We start from the raw sequence: 16,553 nt of genomic DNA on the forward strand, positions 1-16,553 counted from the left end.
GGGAAGAGCAAGGCCCTTGCCTGATTACCAAATTCATCAAAAGTTACTGGCCACCCTGGCTTAGGGCCCTATGCTGAAGAGCAGGCCCCCAAACAGGCACAGCCCCTCCGCCAGCCTGAATGAGGCACCACCAGATCACCCTGCCTCTCACTCCCTGCTCCTGGAGCAGCCTAAGCCGCCCCACATGCCTTTCTAGCAGCCTAGAATCACTGCCATCATAAGTCTTGCTAAAACAAAAGGAAAAACGATGTAGCACTTTAAAGACTAACAAGATGGTTTAATAGCGCTTTCCTGAGCCTGACCCACTTCCTCAGATCATATTCTGAAAGAGAATCGCAAGACCATACATACCAAAGGAATACAATGAAAAAAGTGAACACATTATTAAACTGACAAATCAGATTTAGAACAGAAGGTGGAGGGGAGGGAAGGAATAGTTGTTTATAAGTCAATGAATGGCTAATTAGAGGTGATAAGTAGGGAAGCTGTTTTTATAATGTGTAAAGTAATTAGCATCTTTGTTAAAGCCCATTCGTAAAATGTCAAATTTAAGCATGAATGAAAGTTCTGAAGTTTCTCTTTGTAATCTGGTGTAAAAGTCTCTTTGAAGCCCTGATTAGCCATTCATTGATTTATAAACAGTTATTCCCTCCCTCCCTCTCTCTGGCCCCACTCTCTGTTCTAAATTGGATTTGTCAGTTTAATGACGTGTTCACTTTTTTCATTGTATTCCTTTGGTATATATGGTCATGCCAATTCTCTTTCAGAATATGAGCTGGGTCTGGCCCACAAAAGCTCATCACCTATTAAACCAACTTGTTAGTCTTTAAAGTGCTACATAGGTTTTCTTTTTGTTTTAGAAAGATCAGACTAACACAGCTACCTCTCTACTATTATCATAGGACTTGTCATGGTGTAAAGCTTGAGCTGCTTGCTTGTGGAACCAGAAGTGTAGTCTGGCTTCCTCATTCTCTTTTGCACAGTAGAAGTAAACCTTGTATATTTCTCCATCTTACTGGGGTGTTTTCTTTGCAAAGAAAATACAATCCAATACATTTTCATTTAATATTTCAATTAATGACTTCTACTTAGAGATTTAATGGCTAATTTAGCAACAGTAAGAGGGGAACACGTGTAATGCTAAAGGCATGAAAAAAGCTGTAGCTTTTTAAATCTGAGATATTAGCTCTGTTTTGTTCCAGATTCCTAGTAAAGAAAAAAGTTTTCAAAACTATAACAAGCTACTTAAATATGAAACCTAAATAATTAAAACAAACCCAAAACAGGGCTTGGTTTATTAGTGCAGGGTATGCAGTGGGGCGAGTCTTGCACGCACACTATCCATTTCATTTAGGGTCCTCATACCACACTCAGGAAGGTGTGTCAAGAGCAGAAGAAAGAAGATCGAAGTTCCAGGGAGAGGACCACTCACTTACTGAACCTTGAGGTCCATTCCTGCCTCCGCCACAGTTTTCCAGATTGAAGGCATCCACTTACCTTCCAGTTCCAGACGTCGGGATGGTGGTTGGATTGTTCTGTTGTGGGGTTTAGGGTTTTGTCAATTTTAACTTATGACAACCGGATTTATTTTATGTTTGTTCCTTAGATTTGTAAATAAACCAGTTATTGTTTAATCTCCCCTTGTCGGACTTGACTAAATACACAGTGATACAGATACGAAGCAGGTGGAGGACCTGTATTTAGCAATCAGGGCCCAGTCCTGGTCTAACAGTAGGGCATTGAAAAGTATGAAGTAGTAACTTTGAAATATATAAAATATTATTTCAGTTGAGGGTTCTGTCAAATTAGCTTGTAGTACCTACATATGTCAGCATAGAGATAGCCTCCCACTCAGCCAGGAATGTACTGTTTTGTCACTATGAAAGAATGTCACTATTAAAGACAACAGGAAGGAAAATATACTACAGTGCAATCAAGATTCTAGAGAGTTGTTAAAGAACTTCTAATTTCTGTTCCATTTTAAATGCTTACAGAATTTAGAACAATTACATTATTTAAAAAGAGGTAATATTTTCAGCATGCTAGAGCTTGAGCTTCTCCAAAAGTATATATAATGCAAATCACACAGGAGTGATATGTTGAGAGAAATACTTGCTCTGCTGAAGTTTTGCCATTAATTTCAATTGGGCCAGGATTTCACCCATGATCTTGAGAGCTGTAATTTTTCACAGAATGGAGTGAAGGGAAGGCCAAAAGAAAAGAGGTAGATATTAACTGAGTAACTGTTCCTAATGCTGTATTAAATAATGAAGTTAGAAGTGGACATAGGAGTTAAATGGAGATTTTAGAAAATCGTGCGTGTTAAGGAGAAAAATGCTCATGAAGATCTAGGCAGAATTGAGCAGAAGCTTTAACTTTATACAAGAAATGAGGGTAAGATAATGCAGAAATTGAAGATAGGAGATACAGTCAAAGCTTAAGTATTGTCATTTTAGAAATGCAAGGTGACAGGACTGAAACCCTCAGTACAGAATATGCAGGCATAGATGGATATGTAAACAGGATGATGTTCAATAAGGACAAATGTAAAGTACTCCACTTAGAGAGGAACAATCAGTTTCACACATACAAAATGAGAAGTGACTGTTTAGGAAGGAGTACCGCAGAAAGGGATTTAGGGATTATAGTGGACCACAAGCTAAATATAACTCCACAGTGTGATATAGTTACAAAAAAGCAAACATCATTCTGCAATGCAGTAATAGAATGTTGTAAGACAGACATGAGAAGTAATTCTTCCACTCTACTCTGTGCTGATTAGGCCTCACCTGGAATACTGTGTCCAGTTCTGGGCATTACATTTCAGGAAAGATGGGGAGAAATTGTAGAAGGTCCAGAGAAAAGCAACAAAAAGTATTAAAGGTCTAGAAAACATGACCTATCAGGAAAGATTTTAAAAACTGGACAAGTTTAGTCTTGAGAAAAGAAGACCGCGAGGAGACTTAACAAGGACAGTGATAAATTCTCTGTTTCCACTGAAAGCAGGACAAGAAGTAATAGGCTTCATCTGCAGCAAGGGAGACTTACAGCAGATAGTTAGGATTTCTAACTATAGGGGTAGTTAATCTCTGGAACAGGCTTCCAAGGGTGACTGTGGAATCCCCCATCATTGGAAGTTTTAAAAACATGTCAGGGATATGACCTAGGTTTTCTTGGTCCTGCCACAATGCAGGCAGCTGGACTTGATGACTTTCTAATCCTACATTTCTGATTCTGTGTTTGAACTAGGGATGTGAATGACTAGTCACTCCCCTCCCACCCTTGATGTTTCTATCAGAAAGAGGCAGCAAGGGGAGGAGAAGAGAATGGGGTGCTTCAAAGCAGCAGTGCCGCGTGAAACTTGTGACCAGCTACACGCTGCGTTTCAAAGCAGCAGCTCCGTATGGAACCCAGGGTCAACTGTGGACTCCCCTGCTGACTGCAGGCGCCATGCTGTGCTACCGCTTTGAAATGCCGCAGGGAGCACTGGGCCAGTGGAGGACTGCTTGTTCCCTGCAGTGCTTTTGCCTTTGAAGTGTATTAACAGTTCTCAGGCTGTTGCTACACTTCAAAGGCGGAAGCGCTCTTATTAACTAATCAAATAGTTGATGCAAATTGCATTGACTATTCGATTAGCCAATTAATCTAAATTTAGTTTGAACTAGATATAAATAGCCACAAATGAAACCACATAGCCTTTTTAAAGCATCAATTCAGGTATCCTTTGGCATCTTCCAAGTGCCTCCCCAGCAACTGCCTTTGCAATTAAATCATAATACTGACAAAGGAGACAGATACCTGGACCTAAGTAAATGCTAACAGAAAAAAGTTCTGCTCTGACAAAATGTAATAAAAATAAATTTTATATAGCACCGCAAGTAGTAAATAGTTTTGCATAGCAAGACTAAATCCAGAATTTGAATGTTAAACAAAATATGCGCAAATACTGTTGAAAGAAGGGTACATTAGAGTTAGGACATCAACATCAAAAGCAAGTCTCAAGCAGAAGCAAAAAACAAAAAATGAAGGGAAAGGTTGTGGCTAGAACTTGTTAAAGAGTAATAGAATTTATAGATGGAGAAATGTTCTCTGAAGTTGAAACTTGTTCCTGTGCAGAGAGCCAGCACAAAGCTTATGAAGCACTTAATTCCTACTAAAAATCTCAAAATAGGATTTTAGAGATAGTTAATTGGTGTTTAAGCCTTGTACCGGCCCTCTGCACTGGAGCAAATTTCACAAGCTCTCAGTGGGATCTTTATAGCAGTCCCCCAAGGGATATAAATAACATGTAAAAACAATAGCAATGTAACCAATTAAAATTCTGCCAGTTACATGGTTAAATATCTAACCAGGGAACTAGGGATAGAGAGGGCGCTGTAGCACCCCATTTTATCCAGGGATCCCTGCTGCCAGTCCTGTGTGCCCAGCATGGTGCCCTGACAGCTGGTCCCAGTTCTGACACCAGTGATCCCAGCATCCTGATGCTTGCCAGCACCCTGGACAGAGTTTTATAGTTACAGGAAACCAAAAAAGCATCAAGTTTATCAGTTAAATTCTCAACCAATTACCCTTTTACATCCCTAAATCCCACAGCTACAAGCAAAAGGATTCTTTGTCAAGCAAGGAACAGTTCCTCTGAATGCTGCAGAAGCCTAAGTACCTATAATGCTTGGAAATTATAACATATCAACTAGATTTTTGCAAACCTGTTCCAGATGGGGATTACCAATTTTAGATGTGGTCTCCTGGTAGGGAATAAAAAACGCAGACAGTTCAATTAAAGCCCTGGATGAGAACAAACAGTAGATGAATGACATCATGTAATGAGAACTTATCAGATGACCTTTCACCATCAGAATGTCCATCCAGTGAAGCAAAATGAAGGACAATGTAGCACTTTAAAGACTAGCAAGATGGTTTATTAGATGATGAGCTTTCATGGGCCAGACCCACTTCCTCAGATCAAATAGTGGAAGAAAATAGTCACAACCATATATACCAAAGGATACAATTAAAAAAAAAAAGTGAACACATATGAAAAGGACAAATCACATTTTAGAACAGGAGAGGGATGCGGGGGGCGGGGAAAGGAAGGAAACATCCCACTCTTCCCACCTCTAATATCATCACTTCACAGACACTTACCTTCCTTCCTTTCCCCCCCCCCCCGCATCCCCCTCCTGTTCTGAAATGTGATTTGTCCTTTTCATATGTGTTCACTTTTTTTTTTAATTGTATCCTTTGGTATATATGGTTGTGACTATTTTCTTCCACTGTTTGATCTGAGGAAGTGGGTCTGGCCCACGAAAGCTCATCATCTAATAAACCATCTTGCTAGTCTTTAAAGTGCTACATTGTCCTGCATTTTGCTTCAGCTACCCCAGACTAACACGGCTACATTTCTATCTCTATCCAGTGAGTAATATTGTTTTTACAAGGGAAAGAATTTTTTCTCTGAAAAGCTGGCTTGAAATGAATCCACACCAGGGCACACAAGCTAAAGTTCCTTTACTAGCAGGGCAGAGAACATTTTTACTATGTTTTTTTTTCTTACTATATATTTTTAAAAATGTGCATCTGTCTATGAGTCCATTTGTTCAAGAACTCCACCTAACTGGTAAGAGCTAGGACCACCCAATTTGGTACGCAGCTTCCTCTAATCATAACTTAAAGCAAGGTCAGGATTTGGTTGTGCCAAAACAATAGAACATGCCTGGAATTAGATTGTTTCTCATAAAATGGAAAGGAAAGGATCTAGTAGGAGGGACTTTGTACTGTAGAATTACCATAGGGGGGCAGCAGGAAGGGGCCAGATATGGGGAATGCGACAGCTATAACCCCATAGGGCCAGCAGGGAGCATGGATAAAGAAAGGGACTGCTATTTACTATATATTTCAGAGAGTGAGTTTGTCTGTCTGTCCCCCAGCTGGGGTACATGAAACCCTCCCCTGGTTATGCCTGCTGTAGCAGCCATGAACAGGTGCTTCTCAACTGGCCCCAAGCTCCTTCAGTGACAGAGGTCTAGGGTTGTCCTCTCTCCCCAGGGTAGCCTGCATACTGAACCCCTGATCCCCTGTCCCACCCCAGAAAAATGATTTAAATGAAAAAAAAAAACTAATGTAAGGAGCAGAGCAATGGTGGGTAAATCTTCTAGTTATAAATAAGAAGCATTGCTAGTAGGATACAACCCTCCAGCTCAGCTCTGACCATGACAAAGGCTTTTGCTCACAGGACAGCAAGAAATAGGGAAGAGAAACAGGTACACAATAATTCTTATATTCTTAGTTTTCATTCTTCCAACTTGAATTTTGGACTGTTTACCTCTGGAAGACTTCCTTTCATCAGCTGAGGATGACTGCAAAACCTGATTTTTTTTTTGCTGTCTCAAAATCTATGGCAGATAAGCCTGAAACTTCTCATATGGAGACACTAGTTAATATGGAGATACTAGTTAATAAAGTCTCTTCACAAGAAACATATGTTCAATATCCTCTTGGCTGCCTTCATTTTCCTTTCCCTCATCTGGGAAAAACTAGCTAGGAAAATTCTAGAATGAGTAAGAAAGGAACTCAGCAGTCAGTTTAGCAGACCATGGGTGCATCTACACAGCACCCTAAACTTTAAATAAGATACGCAAATTGTGTATTTTATTTCAAAACTATTTCAAAATAGCTTATTTTGAAATTTGGCATATCTACACAGTACCAAATTTCAAAATAACGTGCTATTTCATGCCATCCCTTATCCCTCGTGCAACAAAATATTTTTTGAATTAACACGTAACCTAAATATTCTACAGTTTCATGGCTCATGTGTTAACAAGCAAATGTTCGTTAATTTGTGGACTAACTTTGTTCTTCCTTGTGTGTAGTTTATAAAATCTATAGGCGAAGGTGAAAAATTCTCAAATCCCATTCACTACACAAGTTTGGCTATGAAGTTTAATTTTCTAATACCACCTTTGAACTTCTTAAATTCTGGCAAACCTGGGGTTCATTGTTTAAATCACTGGTAAGCTGGTGGAAAGGCTCAGTAGAAATAAAACAATGGTAACAAGCAAAAATAAACCTATAGCAACATACCTCAAAACAGATTACGAAACATACATACATAAAAGAATTCTCCATTCTGGGGTTTATGTTGCATATGAATATGCTCCCCACAGCTTTACTCCTGATTTTCTCTCTCTCCAATAGCTTTTACAGTTGAGCTATAAGAGGAACTGAAGCTAGGGTTAATCCCTTGTGTACCAGAAAAGAGTGTTTGCTTGAATCCTTCATGGGTCCATAATGGATGCTGATCATAATCTATATTTAATTACACATATATTTAAAGTTAATTATTTTCATAAAATGCATAAGAGTTAATTTAACATTGGACTGGTGTAAACTGAACATCTCATACAACTGTGGCATACCTTGAAAGAGCTTACTTCATTAAAAGGCTCAGACACAGAAATTGCATCCTTGATATGAAAAGTGGTCTTGCACCTAAAATTCTAGACTGGAAAGTCTAGGTTTTATTCTAAGGCTTCCTGAGTGACCTTGAGAAAGTCATTTAACCTCTCTGTGTACCTCCATTTCTTTATCTGTAAAATGAGAATACTACTTACTTATGTCACAGAGGTGTTGTGAGAATAGTATTTTAAGATCCTTACATTAAGAGTATTAGCAGAAACACTTCTATATAGATGACATCTCTAGAAATGTTACAGCAAACAAACGGGATGAGAAAGTACAAAATAGTGAATTAAAACATTACCTCTATCATAGAGGGCTTTTGGAGTCTGCATTCAGTGTAGCCCAGATTGACTTTAATAGCAATACTTTGTTTGCAGTGGCTCGTATGCTTTGAAATGGTACAGGAAATAAGTAATACAAAATTGAAGATAAAAATGGATTAATTTCAACATTAGACCAAGTGCAACAGCTGTAGATACCATATACTCAATACAAAATTCCCATATACTGTTAAGCTGCATGTTTGTACGAATGCCTCACTGCTAGGCACTTGATGTCAGGAGATCCTGAATCCTGGTACCAAGTAGTTAGATTGATGACTCTGTAGTAACAAAAACCAGTTACATTTCAGAAAAGGAGAGTTGTTATTTCTGGTTTGATCAATTGTGCATAAACATGTTGCTGTAGTTGTAGAGAGGCATTTAACTGTTATTTTATCAGTGTTTCCCTCAGAAACAGTTTAATAAGTGTCTTTTCAAAAGTCTTCAGGCAGCAAGTATCACAGTTCAGGAACAAATCTGATTATTTATTATGGCACTGAAGATTTAATCTCCTAGAGCTTATCTTTCTCTGCCCCCTTTTTTCAAATGTATCCAAAATGTATGGAAGTTTGACAGCTTTTTATTCTGATTTCAGATTCCCAATTTCATATTTCTTAATTCTTAAAAAAACATATATATCATAAAACGATTTTTAAAAATCTCAATTTTATACACACAATATTCCAGGCTATGCAACTGTGAAACAGCTACACTTGGGTCTTCTAGATATACTCTGCCTTTAGCCTTCTTTACACACCTGCGATGCGTGAAAGTCTCACAACTGCAAATATAGTAGAGAAGACCTGTGGCCCAATTCAGAAACCCTTAAATGAATTTGTAACAAGCCATTGATCAATGATGGATAAAAGCCAGAGAGCATGAGGCATGTCTAAGATATGCTAGGTGAGGCCTTAAGTCTAAGTGCATTATACAACACATTTTAAGGTAACATTTCAAAATGAAATATTGATTTCTTCAGCAATGCAGAAGTAACACACAACAAGATTTACGTACAGTAATAATTTATTCTGAAATGTTCATTTTAGTTTCTTTTGAGACATCACCCACGTCTCATTAATAAAAGAGCAGCCATCTCACCTCAAGTAACAGAATATACAACAAGTTACAGCATAGCAAAAATTCTACCTACTTTCAGATAAAATCTAGTCCAGGTAAAATAATTCTGTTCAAAGTTTTACAGTTACACAGATTTCCTTTTTTGCAGAACACAAAGTGTAAATTGTTACATCATAGCTATCTATGCACATTATGTGACCACAGAAATGTTAATCATTAATTCAGAACATGAACCATCATTTCCATTCATGCAGAAAAGCAGGCTAGGAAAGCTTGTTCAGCAGAAACCATATTACTGTGAATTTCACAGCCACATGATTAATTACAGGGTTAGATGGAGTCACAATACAGAGCATATTTTTTGCATAAATAATACCAATTTTTCCCTGATGTAGTTAGTCAGTTTGTAATCTAGAAATGATTGAAACAGCAATTCAATTTTATCACCTCTATCTGTAAATGTTCATTATTTCAAGACAAGCAATATTTAAAGGATCATGGGATGGGATGCTAATTAAATACATGTAAAACATACTGTACAAATATACTTGCTTGTAGCGATTTTATTCCAAATTATCAATCAAGTATCCCTCCAAAATATTACCAGTGAAGACAAAGTATACTATCAAATATGGCTTCCAGAACAAGAACCCTCTACAAGAATCAAACCTATTTACAAAAACAAAAAACCCAACCCCCAGTCTTTTAAAGTTTCATTTGAAACAAAATTTCTACATAGAACTTGTAAATAATACATCAGTTTTTTAAAAAAAATATTTAAACAGAAGTCACTAGGTAAGACCCAGAATGACGTTTAGGACTTTGAGTTCCACTAGAGTCTGTATTTTCAGTCTTTGAATCTCGCTTCTTTGTGCTGTTATTTACTGGTGTTGGTATCTGCGATGGCCGAGCAGAACCGTTATCAGCACTGCTCTTTCGTGGACTTGGATTGTAGTTGAAAGGAGTCACTCTTGCTGCAACAGCTCCACTAGGTGAGCTGTGTTTGCTTGAACTGCTGGAACTGAAGGGTGTACGTTCATTAACAATGCTTTCATTAGTCTCCGGTGCAGAAACCGGATTGCTTAGCACAGGTTTTGTTTCAGGTCCCTTCTTATCGGGACTATCTATCTGAATGAATGAATTCAGGCGATTTTCTAAACCCATTGTGCGAACAGGAACATTTCCATTTCCTGCATTTTGTTTTCCCGGAATATCTTTAGACTCTTTACCATTCACATTCCCCTTCTCTAAAATACTGTCAATAACTGGAGGAGTATTTCCAGTAGGTGATCGTCCAGATCTAGGATTATTAATAGGGCAATCCTCAATCCTCACCCACACGTCCTCAGTCTTAGAGACAGCAGGTGCCATCTGGTAAATTAAAGTTTTTGAATCAGCACCATTTGTAGCACTTGAAGAGGAATTATGAGCAGGATTACTCACCATCTGAGGAATTTCATTTTCCTTTATCTTTCTCCAAGTCCCTTTTGCTTGTACTTGACTTTCTTTAGTTTGTATGTGTCCAGAAAAAGAACTTCCATGTTGCTTTTCATCTTCACTTTTTGCCTTTTCACTGGATTCTGAAGAAGCAGACAGAATTGAGGAAGAACTTCCAGTTCTGCGCCAAGTGCTAACACGAGGAAGTGATGAAGAATGTTTACTGTGCTCACGCTTCCATGTTCCTGATCTATTGATTGGAAGTCTAGATGGACTTTCAGAATGAGAGCGAGCTATATCATGACGTTTTGCTGGTCTTCCATCATTATAGTCTACAGAAGGGTTAAGATTAGGAGGTAATTTTCGCCAACTACTGCCCTGTACAGTTGAATGAGATAAGGACATATCAGGAAGTGATGGGCTTAAAACTGGGGTCTGTATTTGGGATCTAGTGGGAGAATCAGGTCTAGAAGGAGACAACGATTCAAATGAAGCAGACTCTTCTAATTTCCTTCGTAGAGTTGGACTTGGAGCTTCTTTAATAAAAGTTGACTGACGCACTAGAACAGGTCTCTCTGATCTGTCAGATTCACTTCCACTGGATTTTGTGGATGACATTCTAGATAGGTCAACCTTTTTGTTTGAGCCACTGCTACTAAGAATTTGGTTCAAACCTTTGGAGGCAGACTCACTTCTGGGAATACCACTGGCACTTTTGGGTAACCCTGTTTGTTTTGCAAGGTTTTGCTGGCTCATCTGTCTGCCTGGTGATGTGTATGACATTCGTCCTGAACCTGAGGACTTAGTTGAAGCTGTACTGGGAGATGAAGTCCTGGGCAGTTGAGAAAGTTTGTTAGGAGGGCTTATACCATTTCTGCCTGGGGAAATTGAGCTTCGACCCGGAGACTGCAGAGGTCTACTTAATGGCTGCTGTTGAGGTCTAGAAGGAGTGGAATCTCTAGATCCTGACCTAGAAGGTCCTTTACTTGACCCACCCTGTTGAGATGGTTGTCTGCTTACAGGACTTGACTCTGATTTCACTAATGATTTGGCACCTCTTGGGGAACTTGTGGAATTCTGGCCTTCACTGGGACTTTTGGAGGTTGGGTTTTTGAGCGTTGGCCCTTTTTTTGAAACTGGACTTGTACTGGAAGAGCTATTTCGAACTCCGGGAATATGAATCATTGTTCTACCTCGTGAGATGGAAGGCATATTTGTTTGCTGGGGCTGCTTCAACTGACTTGAAACTTCTGAATTAGAGCGAACTTTTCCTGTAATCATACTTTTATACACTTTCTTTCCTCCTTTGATTCCTTTATTTTCGGACTCTACCTTTTTGGTTTCCAATGTACTTTTCTCCCCTGGCTTAATAATTCTTGGACCTTTATTATTAGTAAAGGGTTTTTCTTCTTGGTCTGGAGTAAGATGAAATGGCGATCCCAAAGAAATTCCAGATTTTAGTGACAAGATGGAATCAGAGTCTGATGAAGCTTGTCTAGACAGTGAAGCAGCAGCAGCAGCTTGGTGTAAGCTACTAACTATAGAATTTGCACCTTCTTGAATAGCTTTCCAATCAAAGTTCTCTGAATCAGGTGAGAAACCATGCTCTGAATCAGGCCTCTGTATATCTCGCAAATCTAGTGTCAGGTCTTCTGCCAATATACTGCCCATGTTTCTGGAACTATTTTTTTCACTTTCACTCTTGACTCGTGTGGGCTTTTTCTTTTTAGGCATGGCAGAACTAATGCATTCCTGCAAAAGGTCATCTTCTGAATCAATACTCAGCGAGCTAAGAGAACTGTTTCTAGAAAAACACACAGGCGTATCTTCAACATGAAATGATTTGGGTGCGTAACCACAAGTCTGTGGTCTACTTGATTCTATCTGTGAATCAGGAGGTTCAGTTTGTTTTGCAGGTTCATTTTCTTTGTTGTTGTTTTCTTGATCAATATCACTGAGAGAACTCAAAGATGAATTGCGAGAAAAACAAACAGGGGTATTTTCGATAGCAAAATTCTGCATTTTTTCATCTGTAGCTGCACCTCTGTCTGGGATATCTTTGGATGGTTGAGCAAATGGGGTTTGCTTCTGCATCAAAGTTTTAGGCTGACTTCTGCCTGTTGGATGTTTCTGACAACCTTGTGTCCTACTAGTTGACTGCTGATTTGAAGTGCGTTCTGTATTAGTGCAAGCTTTGGTTTCTGTTTCCTTAGTCTCTTTTCCTTTTCTTAGTTCAGCCTTTTCCCTAGAAAGGTCAACATCATCATCATCAAAGTCTAGTGAACTTAGTGAGTCATTCCGTGAAAAACAATAAGGAGTCCCCTCAATAGGTGTGTAATGGTGAGGGGAATCAAAAGCAAAGCTTCCTCTTACACGTTCCTCGTTATTTGGAAGTTTATCATTGACGTCTCTTGAGTTATTTTTGAAATTCTGTTTCTTTGTATCTTTGTTATCTGAATAGGTTCTTTCACTACTAAGATTATTTTTTGGCTCTGTGTTTTTTCTTAAGCGTGCTCTGTACTCATTACTTTGAGGCATAGGCTTTACTGGAGAGGTTAACTTCTTTTTCTCGCCTTCTGGTTGGTTTTTACTACTTACAGATGAAGATGCTGATGCTTGTTGAATCTGATCCATTATCTTTTTTACCCTGAAAGGCTTGTGGCTTTTTCCTTTTGGCATAGCAGAATTAATGCATTCTGCAAGAATGTCACCTTCTTCTGTTTTATCATCCAATCCTGAGGCAGACACAGTTGAGTCTTTCCCTCTTTGAGTATCATCGTTGCTTCTACCTTCAGTAGGAATGGTATCTCTTTTTTCAAATTCACATGCTTCTGCCCTTGTATTCACATTCTCCACATTGGCCAATTCATTTGGTGGTGATTCTATTGTGAGATCACTCAAAGATGTAGCTGTTGAAAAATTTATTGGAGTACCTTCAACACAATACACACGTGGCATATCATCTCCATGTGTAAAACTAACATGCTTTTGAGACTGCAATCTGTTTTGTGAAGGAAGGAGTTTGTACACTGGCAAATGGCTTGGCTTCCTGGCTACAGGTGGAGGTATTTTTGAAGCAGTTGTTTGAGAAAGCTTTTTGGCTTTGCGTGAAGATTTTGTTGGCATAGCAGAAATAATACATTCTTCTAATATTTCAATATCATCATCATCAGAATCATCTAATATATCTTTTTCTGTTTCAGTAGGCTTCTCTGCTTTCTTCTCTTTGTTATCTTTTGTATCTTCTGGCTGTTCAGGTTCTGCTTCATTTCCATGGTCATTTTCATGAACAGGAGGCATTATTCTTAACTCTACATCTTTTTGTATAAATGGCTCATCAAGACTCAGAGCACTTAGGCTGGAGGAACAAGAAAATCCATCTGGTGTACTTTCTGTAGCAAAATGTAACAATGTATCAGCATCTGGCAAGACCTGAACTCTTTGAACAGCTGCATTTACTGCTGCTTGTCTAGATCCAGATTCCCTCTTTTCAACATTAGATACTTTACCTTTAGCCGCTTCTCTCTTTATCGGAACTGCTTGAGCAGGGGGTGGGGTTTTACTTCTACTTGGTGGCATTGTTTGTCCAGGGCTATCTGGAAGATCACTGGGGCTTATAATACCACTTACCATTCCACTGCAAGGCTCACTTTGAACAGAACTAGCAATGGAACGGCTCTCAAAACTATCCAATGAACTTACAGAAGTACATCTGCTAAACATGAGTGGTGTCTCCTGTACATAATGTTCTGGTGGGCTTTTAGGAGTCTGAGCTCCACTTTTTGAAGGAGATTTGGCACCTGAAGAAAATTCAACAGCTTTATGTCTAGATGAATCAGAAGGGGATAAACTAGAAGCCTGAAGTCTATTGGATTTTGTTCTAATATGTTGTGATGTTGATGGGACTTCACTAACTGAACCTTCAGTTGACAGAGTCACACTGTTGTCTTTCAGTTCCGCGATCTGCAAAGTATTACTAGCATCTGTTACACGGGTGGCTTGATCACGCCCTATTTCATCTTCAGCTGAGGACAAAGATGACAAAGAGCTACATCTTGAAAAACATATTGGTGTATCTTCCACACAATAAGTCTGTATAGTTTCCTGGTTGATGGAGGGAGTCTTACATGAGGCAGGCTTTTGAGCAGAACTTGGATGAAGCTGGTTCTGTCTCTTTGAGCTAGATGAAGGGGTTGATGTGTTCCCACTACTTGATGAAATATGATCAGTTTTAGTACTTTGTACAGATGAACTCTTTGAAAAAGAAAAAGATGGCTTTTGAGAAGACGGAGGAACTTCTGTTGAGTATTTCAGACTATAATCAATAGGCTGATCTACATGGTGCTCCTCTTCATTGTACTTAATACTATAATTAGTTGGTCTGTCTTCTTCATCTTCATGTTGTTCTTCCTCAGAGTAACGCTCACTGTAATTGGTTGGCTTATCGTCATCATAATCATCAACCTGGCACAAGGACTGGTTTACTTTCTGATTCATTCCATGAGTAGTACCTACTCTGTTTTGTTCTGAACTGTTGGATCCTCTTGATCTGAAAGGATCTTGCTGTCCAAAAGGTGATGGGTATTTTATGTGATTATCATCACCACCTTCAGTATATCCAGGATAAGTTGTACTTTGATTTCTTGACTGCCTTTGTTCATTTTGTTTTATTTCATCTTCTATTATATGTTTAGGTCTTGCCCATCTTTCATTCTGTGAGGGGCTTTGCCTTCCAGAGTTCAACTGTTCATCTGAATATTTAAGACTGTAATTGATTGGAGTGTCTAGTTCTCCTTCATTGTCATCCATATGATTTGCGCTATGTATTTTGTGGGCTAAATCAGCAGGATACTGTCCATAACTGCAAAATTTACTTTCATCATCTTCAGAGTAAGATTCAATGGAAGGTTTCATTTGACCTCTTTTACCATAGCCATCACTACTACTGACACTATTTAAGCTATCATTTGAAGCTCTCTTATATTCCATTTTTGCATAAGGCACAGGACAGGCCCTGTTTGAATTCTCAGATTTAGGAAAGCTATAAGTGTTTGAATGGGCATGGGCAGTAGATGTTCTTCTTAATGCATTCCTGTCTTCTGTCATACAGTGAATTTCAGCTGTGGGTCCAGAACTTCTATCTTCTTGTGGAATATGCATGTTTGTTACTTCTTCCATTACTTTGGCAATCTGAGCTGCAGCAGTAGAGATCTGAATTCCCATTCGCTTAGAGGTATTCCCAGCATTTTCTGTAGCTGGGTGATAGCCACCTAGTCCCATTGTTCGCTCTCGGTCCACACTTCTGTCCTTTTCAGATCGAGAGTTTTCTATATTTCCTCTGCTGGAGGAAGAGGAGCTAGGCAACACTGTAGTATTTAAATATGGCGAAAGTACAGTCACATTACTCGTATTAAAACTCTCTGTCCTGCAAATTCCATCATCGTGTCGACTTGAATCCAAAACATATTCACTATACAGATTTTGCTTATGTCTCTGTTTATTACGATGAGATGTTTTGGGGCTTAAATTATCAATGTTGTCAAAAGTCTCAGACAAATGCTGAGCATCTAACTCTGCTTCCAGTGCCTTTTGCTTTCTAACATGAAGTGAAGGTAAGCTTGAACCTGGAGACATAATATTAGCATCCTTATACTTTGCAGGCCGATTTGCCATCAGGTTCCTTAAAGCTGCAGCACTGCCCATAGCTATCATTTTGTGCTTTGAATGAATGAGGTTTTTGAGCATGCTAACTGCTCCCATGTCCCACAATGCTTCCTGGTCCTTTGCATTTCGTGCAGAGAGGTTCCACAGGGTCCCACATGCATTACTAACTATCGTCAAGCTGTGTGACTTCAAGTGCTGTAACAAGGTTTGTAAGCAGCTGTTCTCTCTCAAGATTTGCCTGCAGTTAAGAAGTTGAAAGCAAAAAATCAATAAGTACCATTTAAACAAGACAAGCAAAAACCTATCAAGGCTGTAACTAAATTTTGTCCTCAATCATGATAACTAATATTATGATTTCTTGATTTCTGCAGCACAAAAGTATGTTACTTTTCCTAAATTACAATCTGAATATCAAACCATTTCTATTTCAGTTATCACTTTTTTGTTGTTTCCTTTCTTCCACTACCAGCTTGTTCTGTGTTAACAATCTTTCCCAGGTAATTTCCTCTATCTGACTAGATGACTGAAAAACTCTTTCCAAGAGAAGCTAACATTACTATTCAGCATTTAATAAGCAAAACTGACACTGCATTT

The 16,553-nt window shown here is 38.8% G+C and overlaps 1 protein-coding gene across 9 annotated transcripts in view; it reads right to left on the minus strand.

Annotated features, from left to right (window-relative positions):
- Positions 1-7,706: 7,706 nt before the first annotated feature.
- APC (APC regulator of Wnt signaling pathway) overlaps positions 7,707-16,553 on the minus strand; it is a 181,129-nt gene continuing 172,282 nt past the window's right edge. For 6 of the 9 annotated variants that reach the window (XM_075932018.2, XM_075932012.2, XM_075932008.2 and 3 more), the window contains one exon: positions 7,709-16,197. In XM_075932018.2, the coding sequence (XP_075788133.2) occupies positions 9,636-16,197 (6,562 nt within the window). In that variant the 3' untranslated portion in view covers positions 7,709-9,635. Of the gene's footprint in view, positions 16,198-16,553 lie in introns of all 9 variants that reach the window. The other 3 variants (XM_075932017.2, XM_075932015.2, XM_075932016.2) reach the window with 2 other exon arrangements.

Source organism: Pelodiscus sinensis, chromosome 6 (genome assembly GCF_052426305.1).
Source record: "Pelodiscus sinensis isolate ZL-2025 chromosome 6, ASM5242630v1, whole genome shotgun sequence".
Lineage (NCBI taxonomy): Eukaryota > Metazoa > Chordata > Testudines > Trionychidae > Pelodiscus > Pelodiscus sinensis.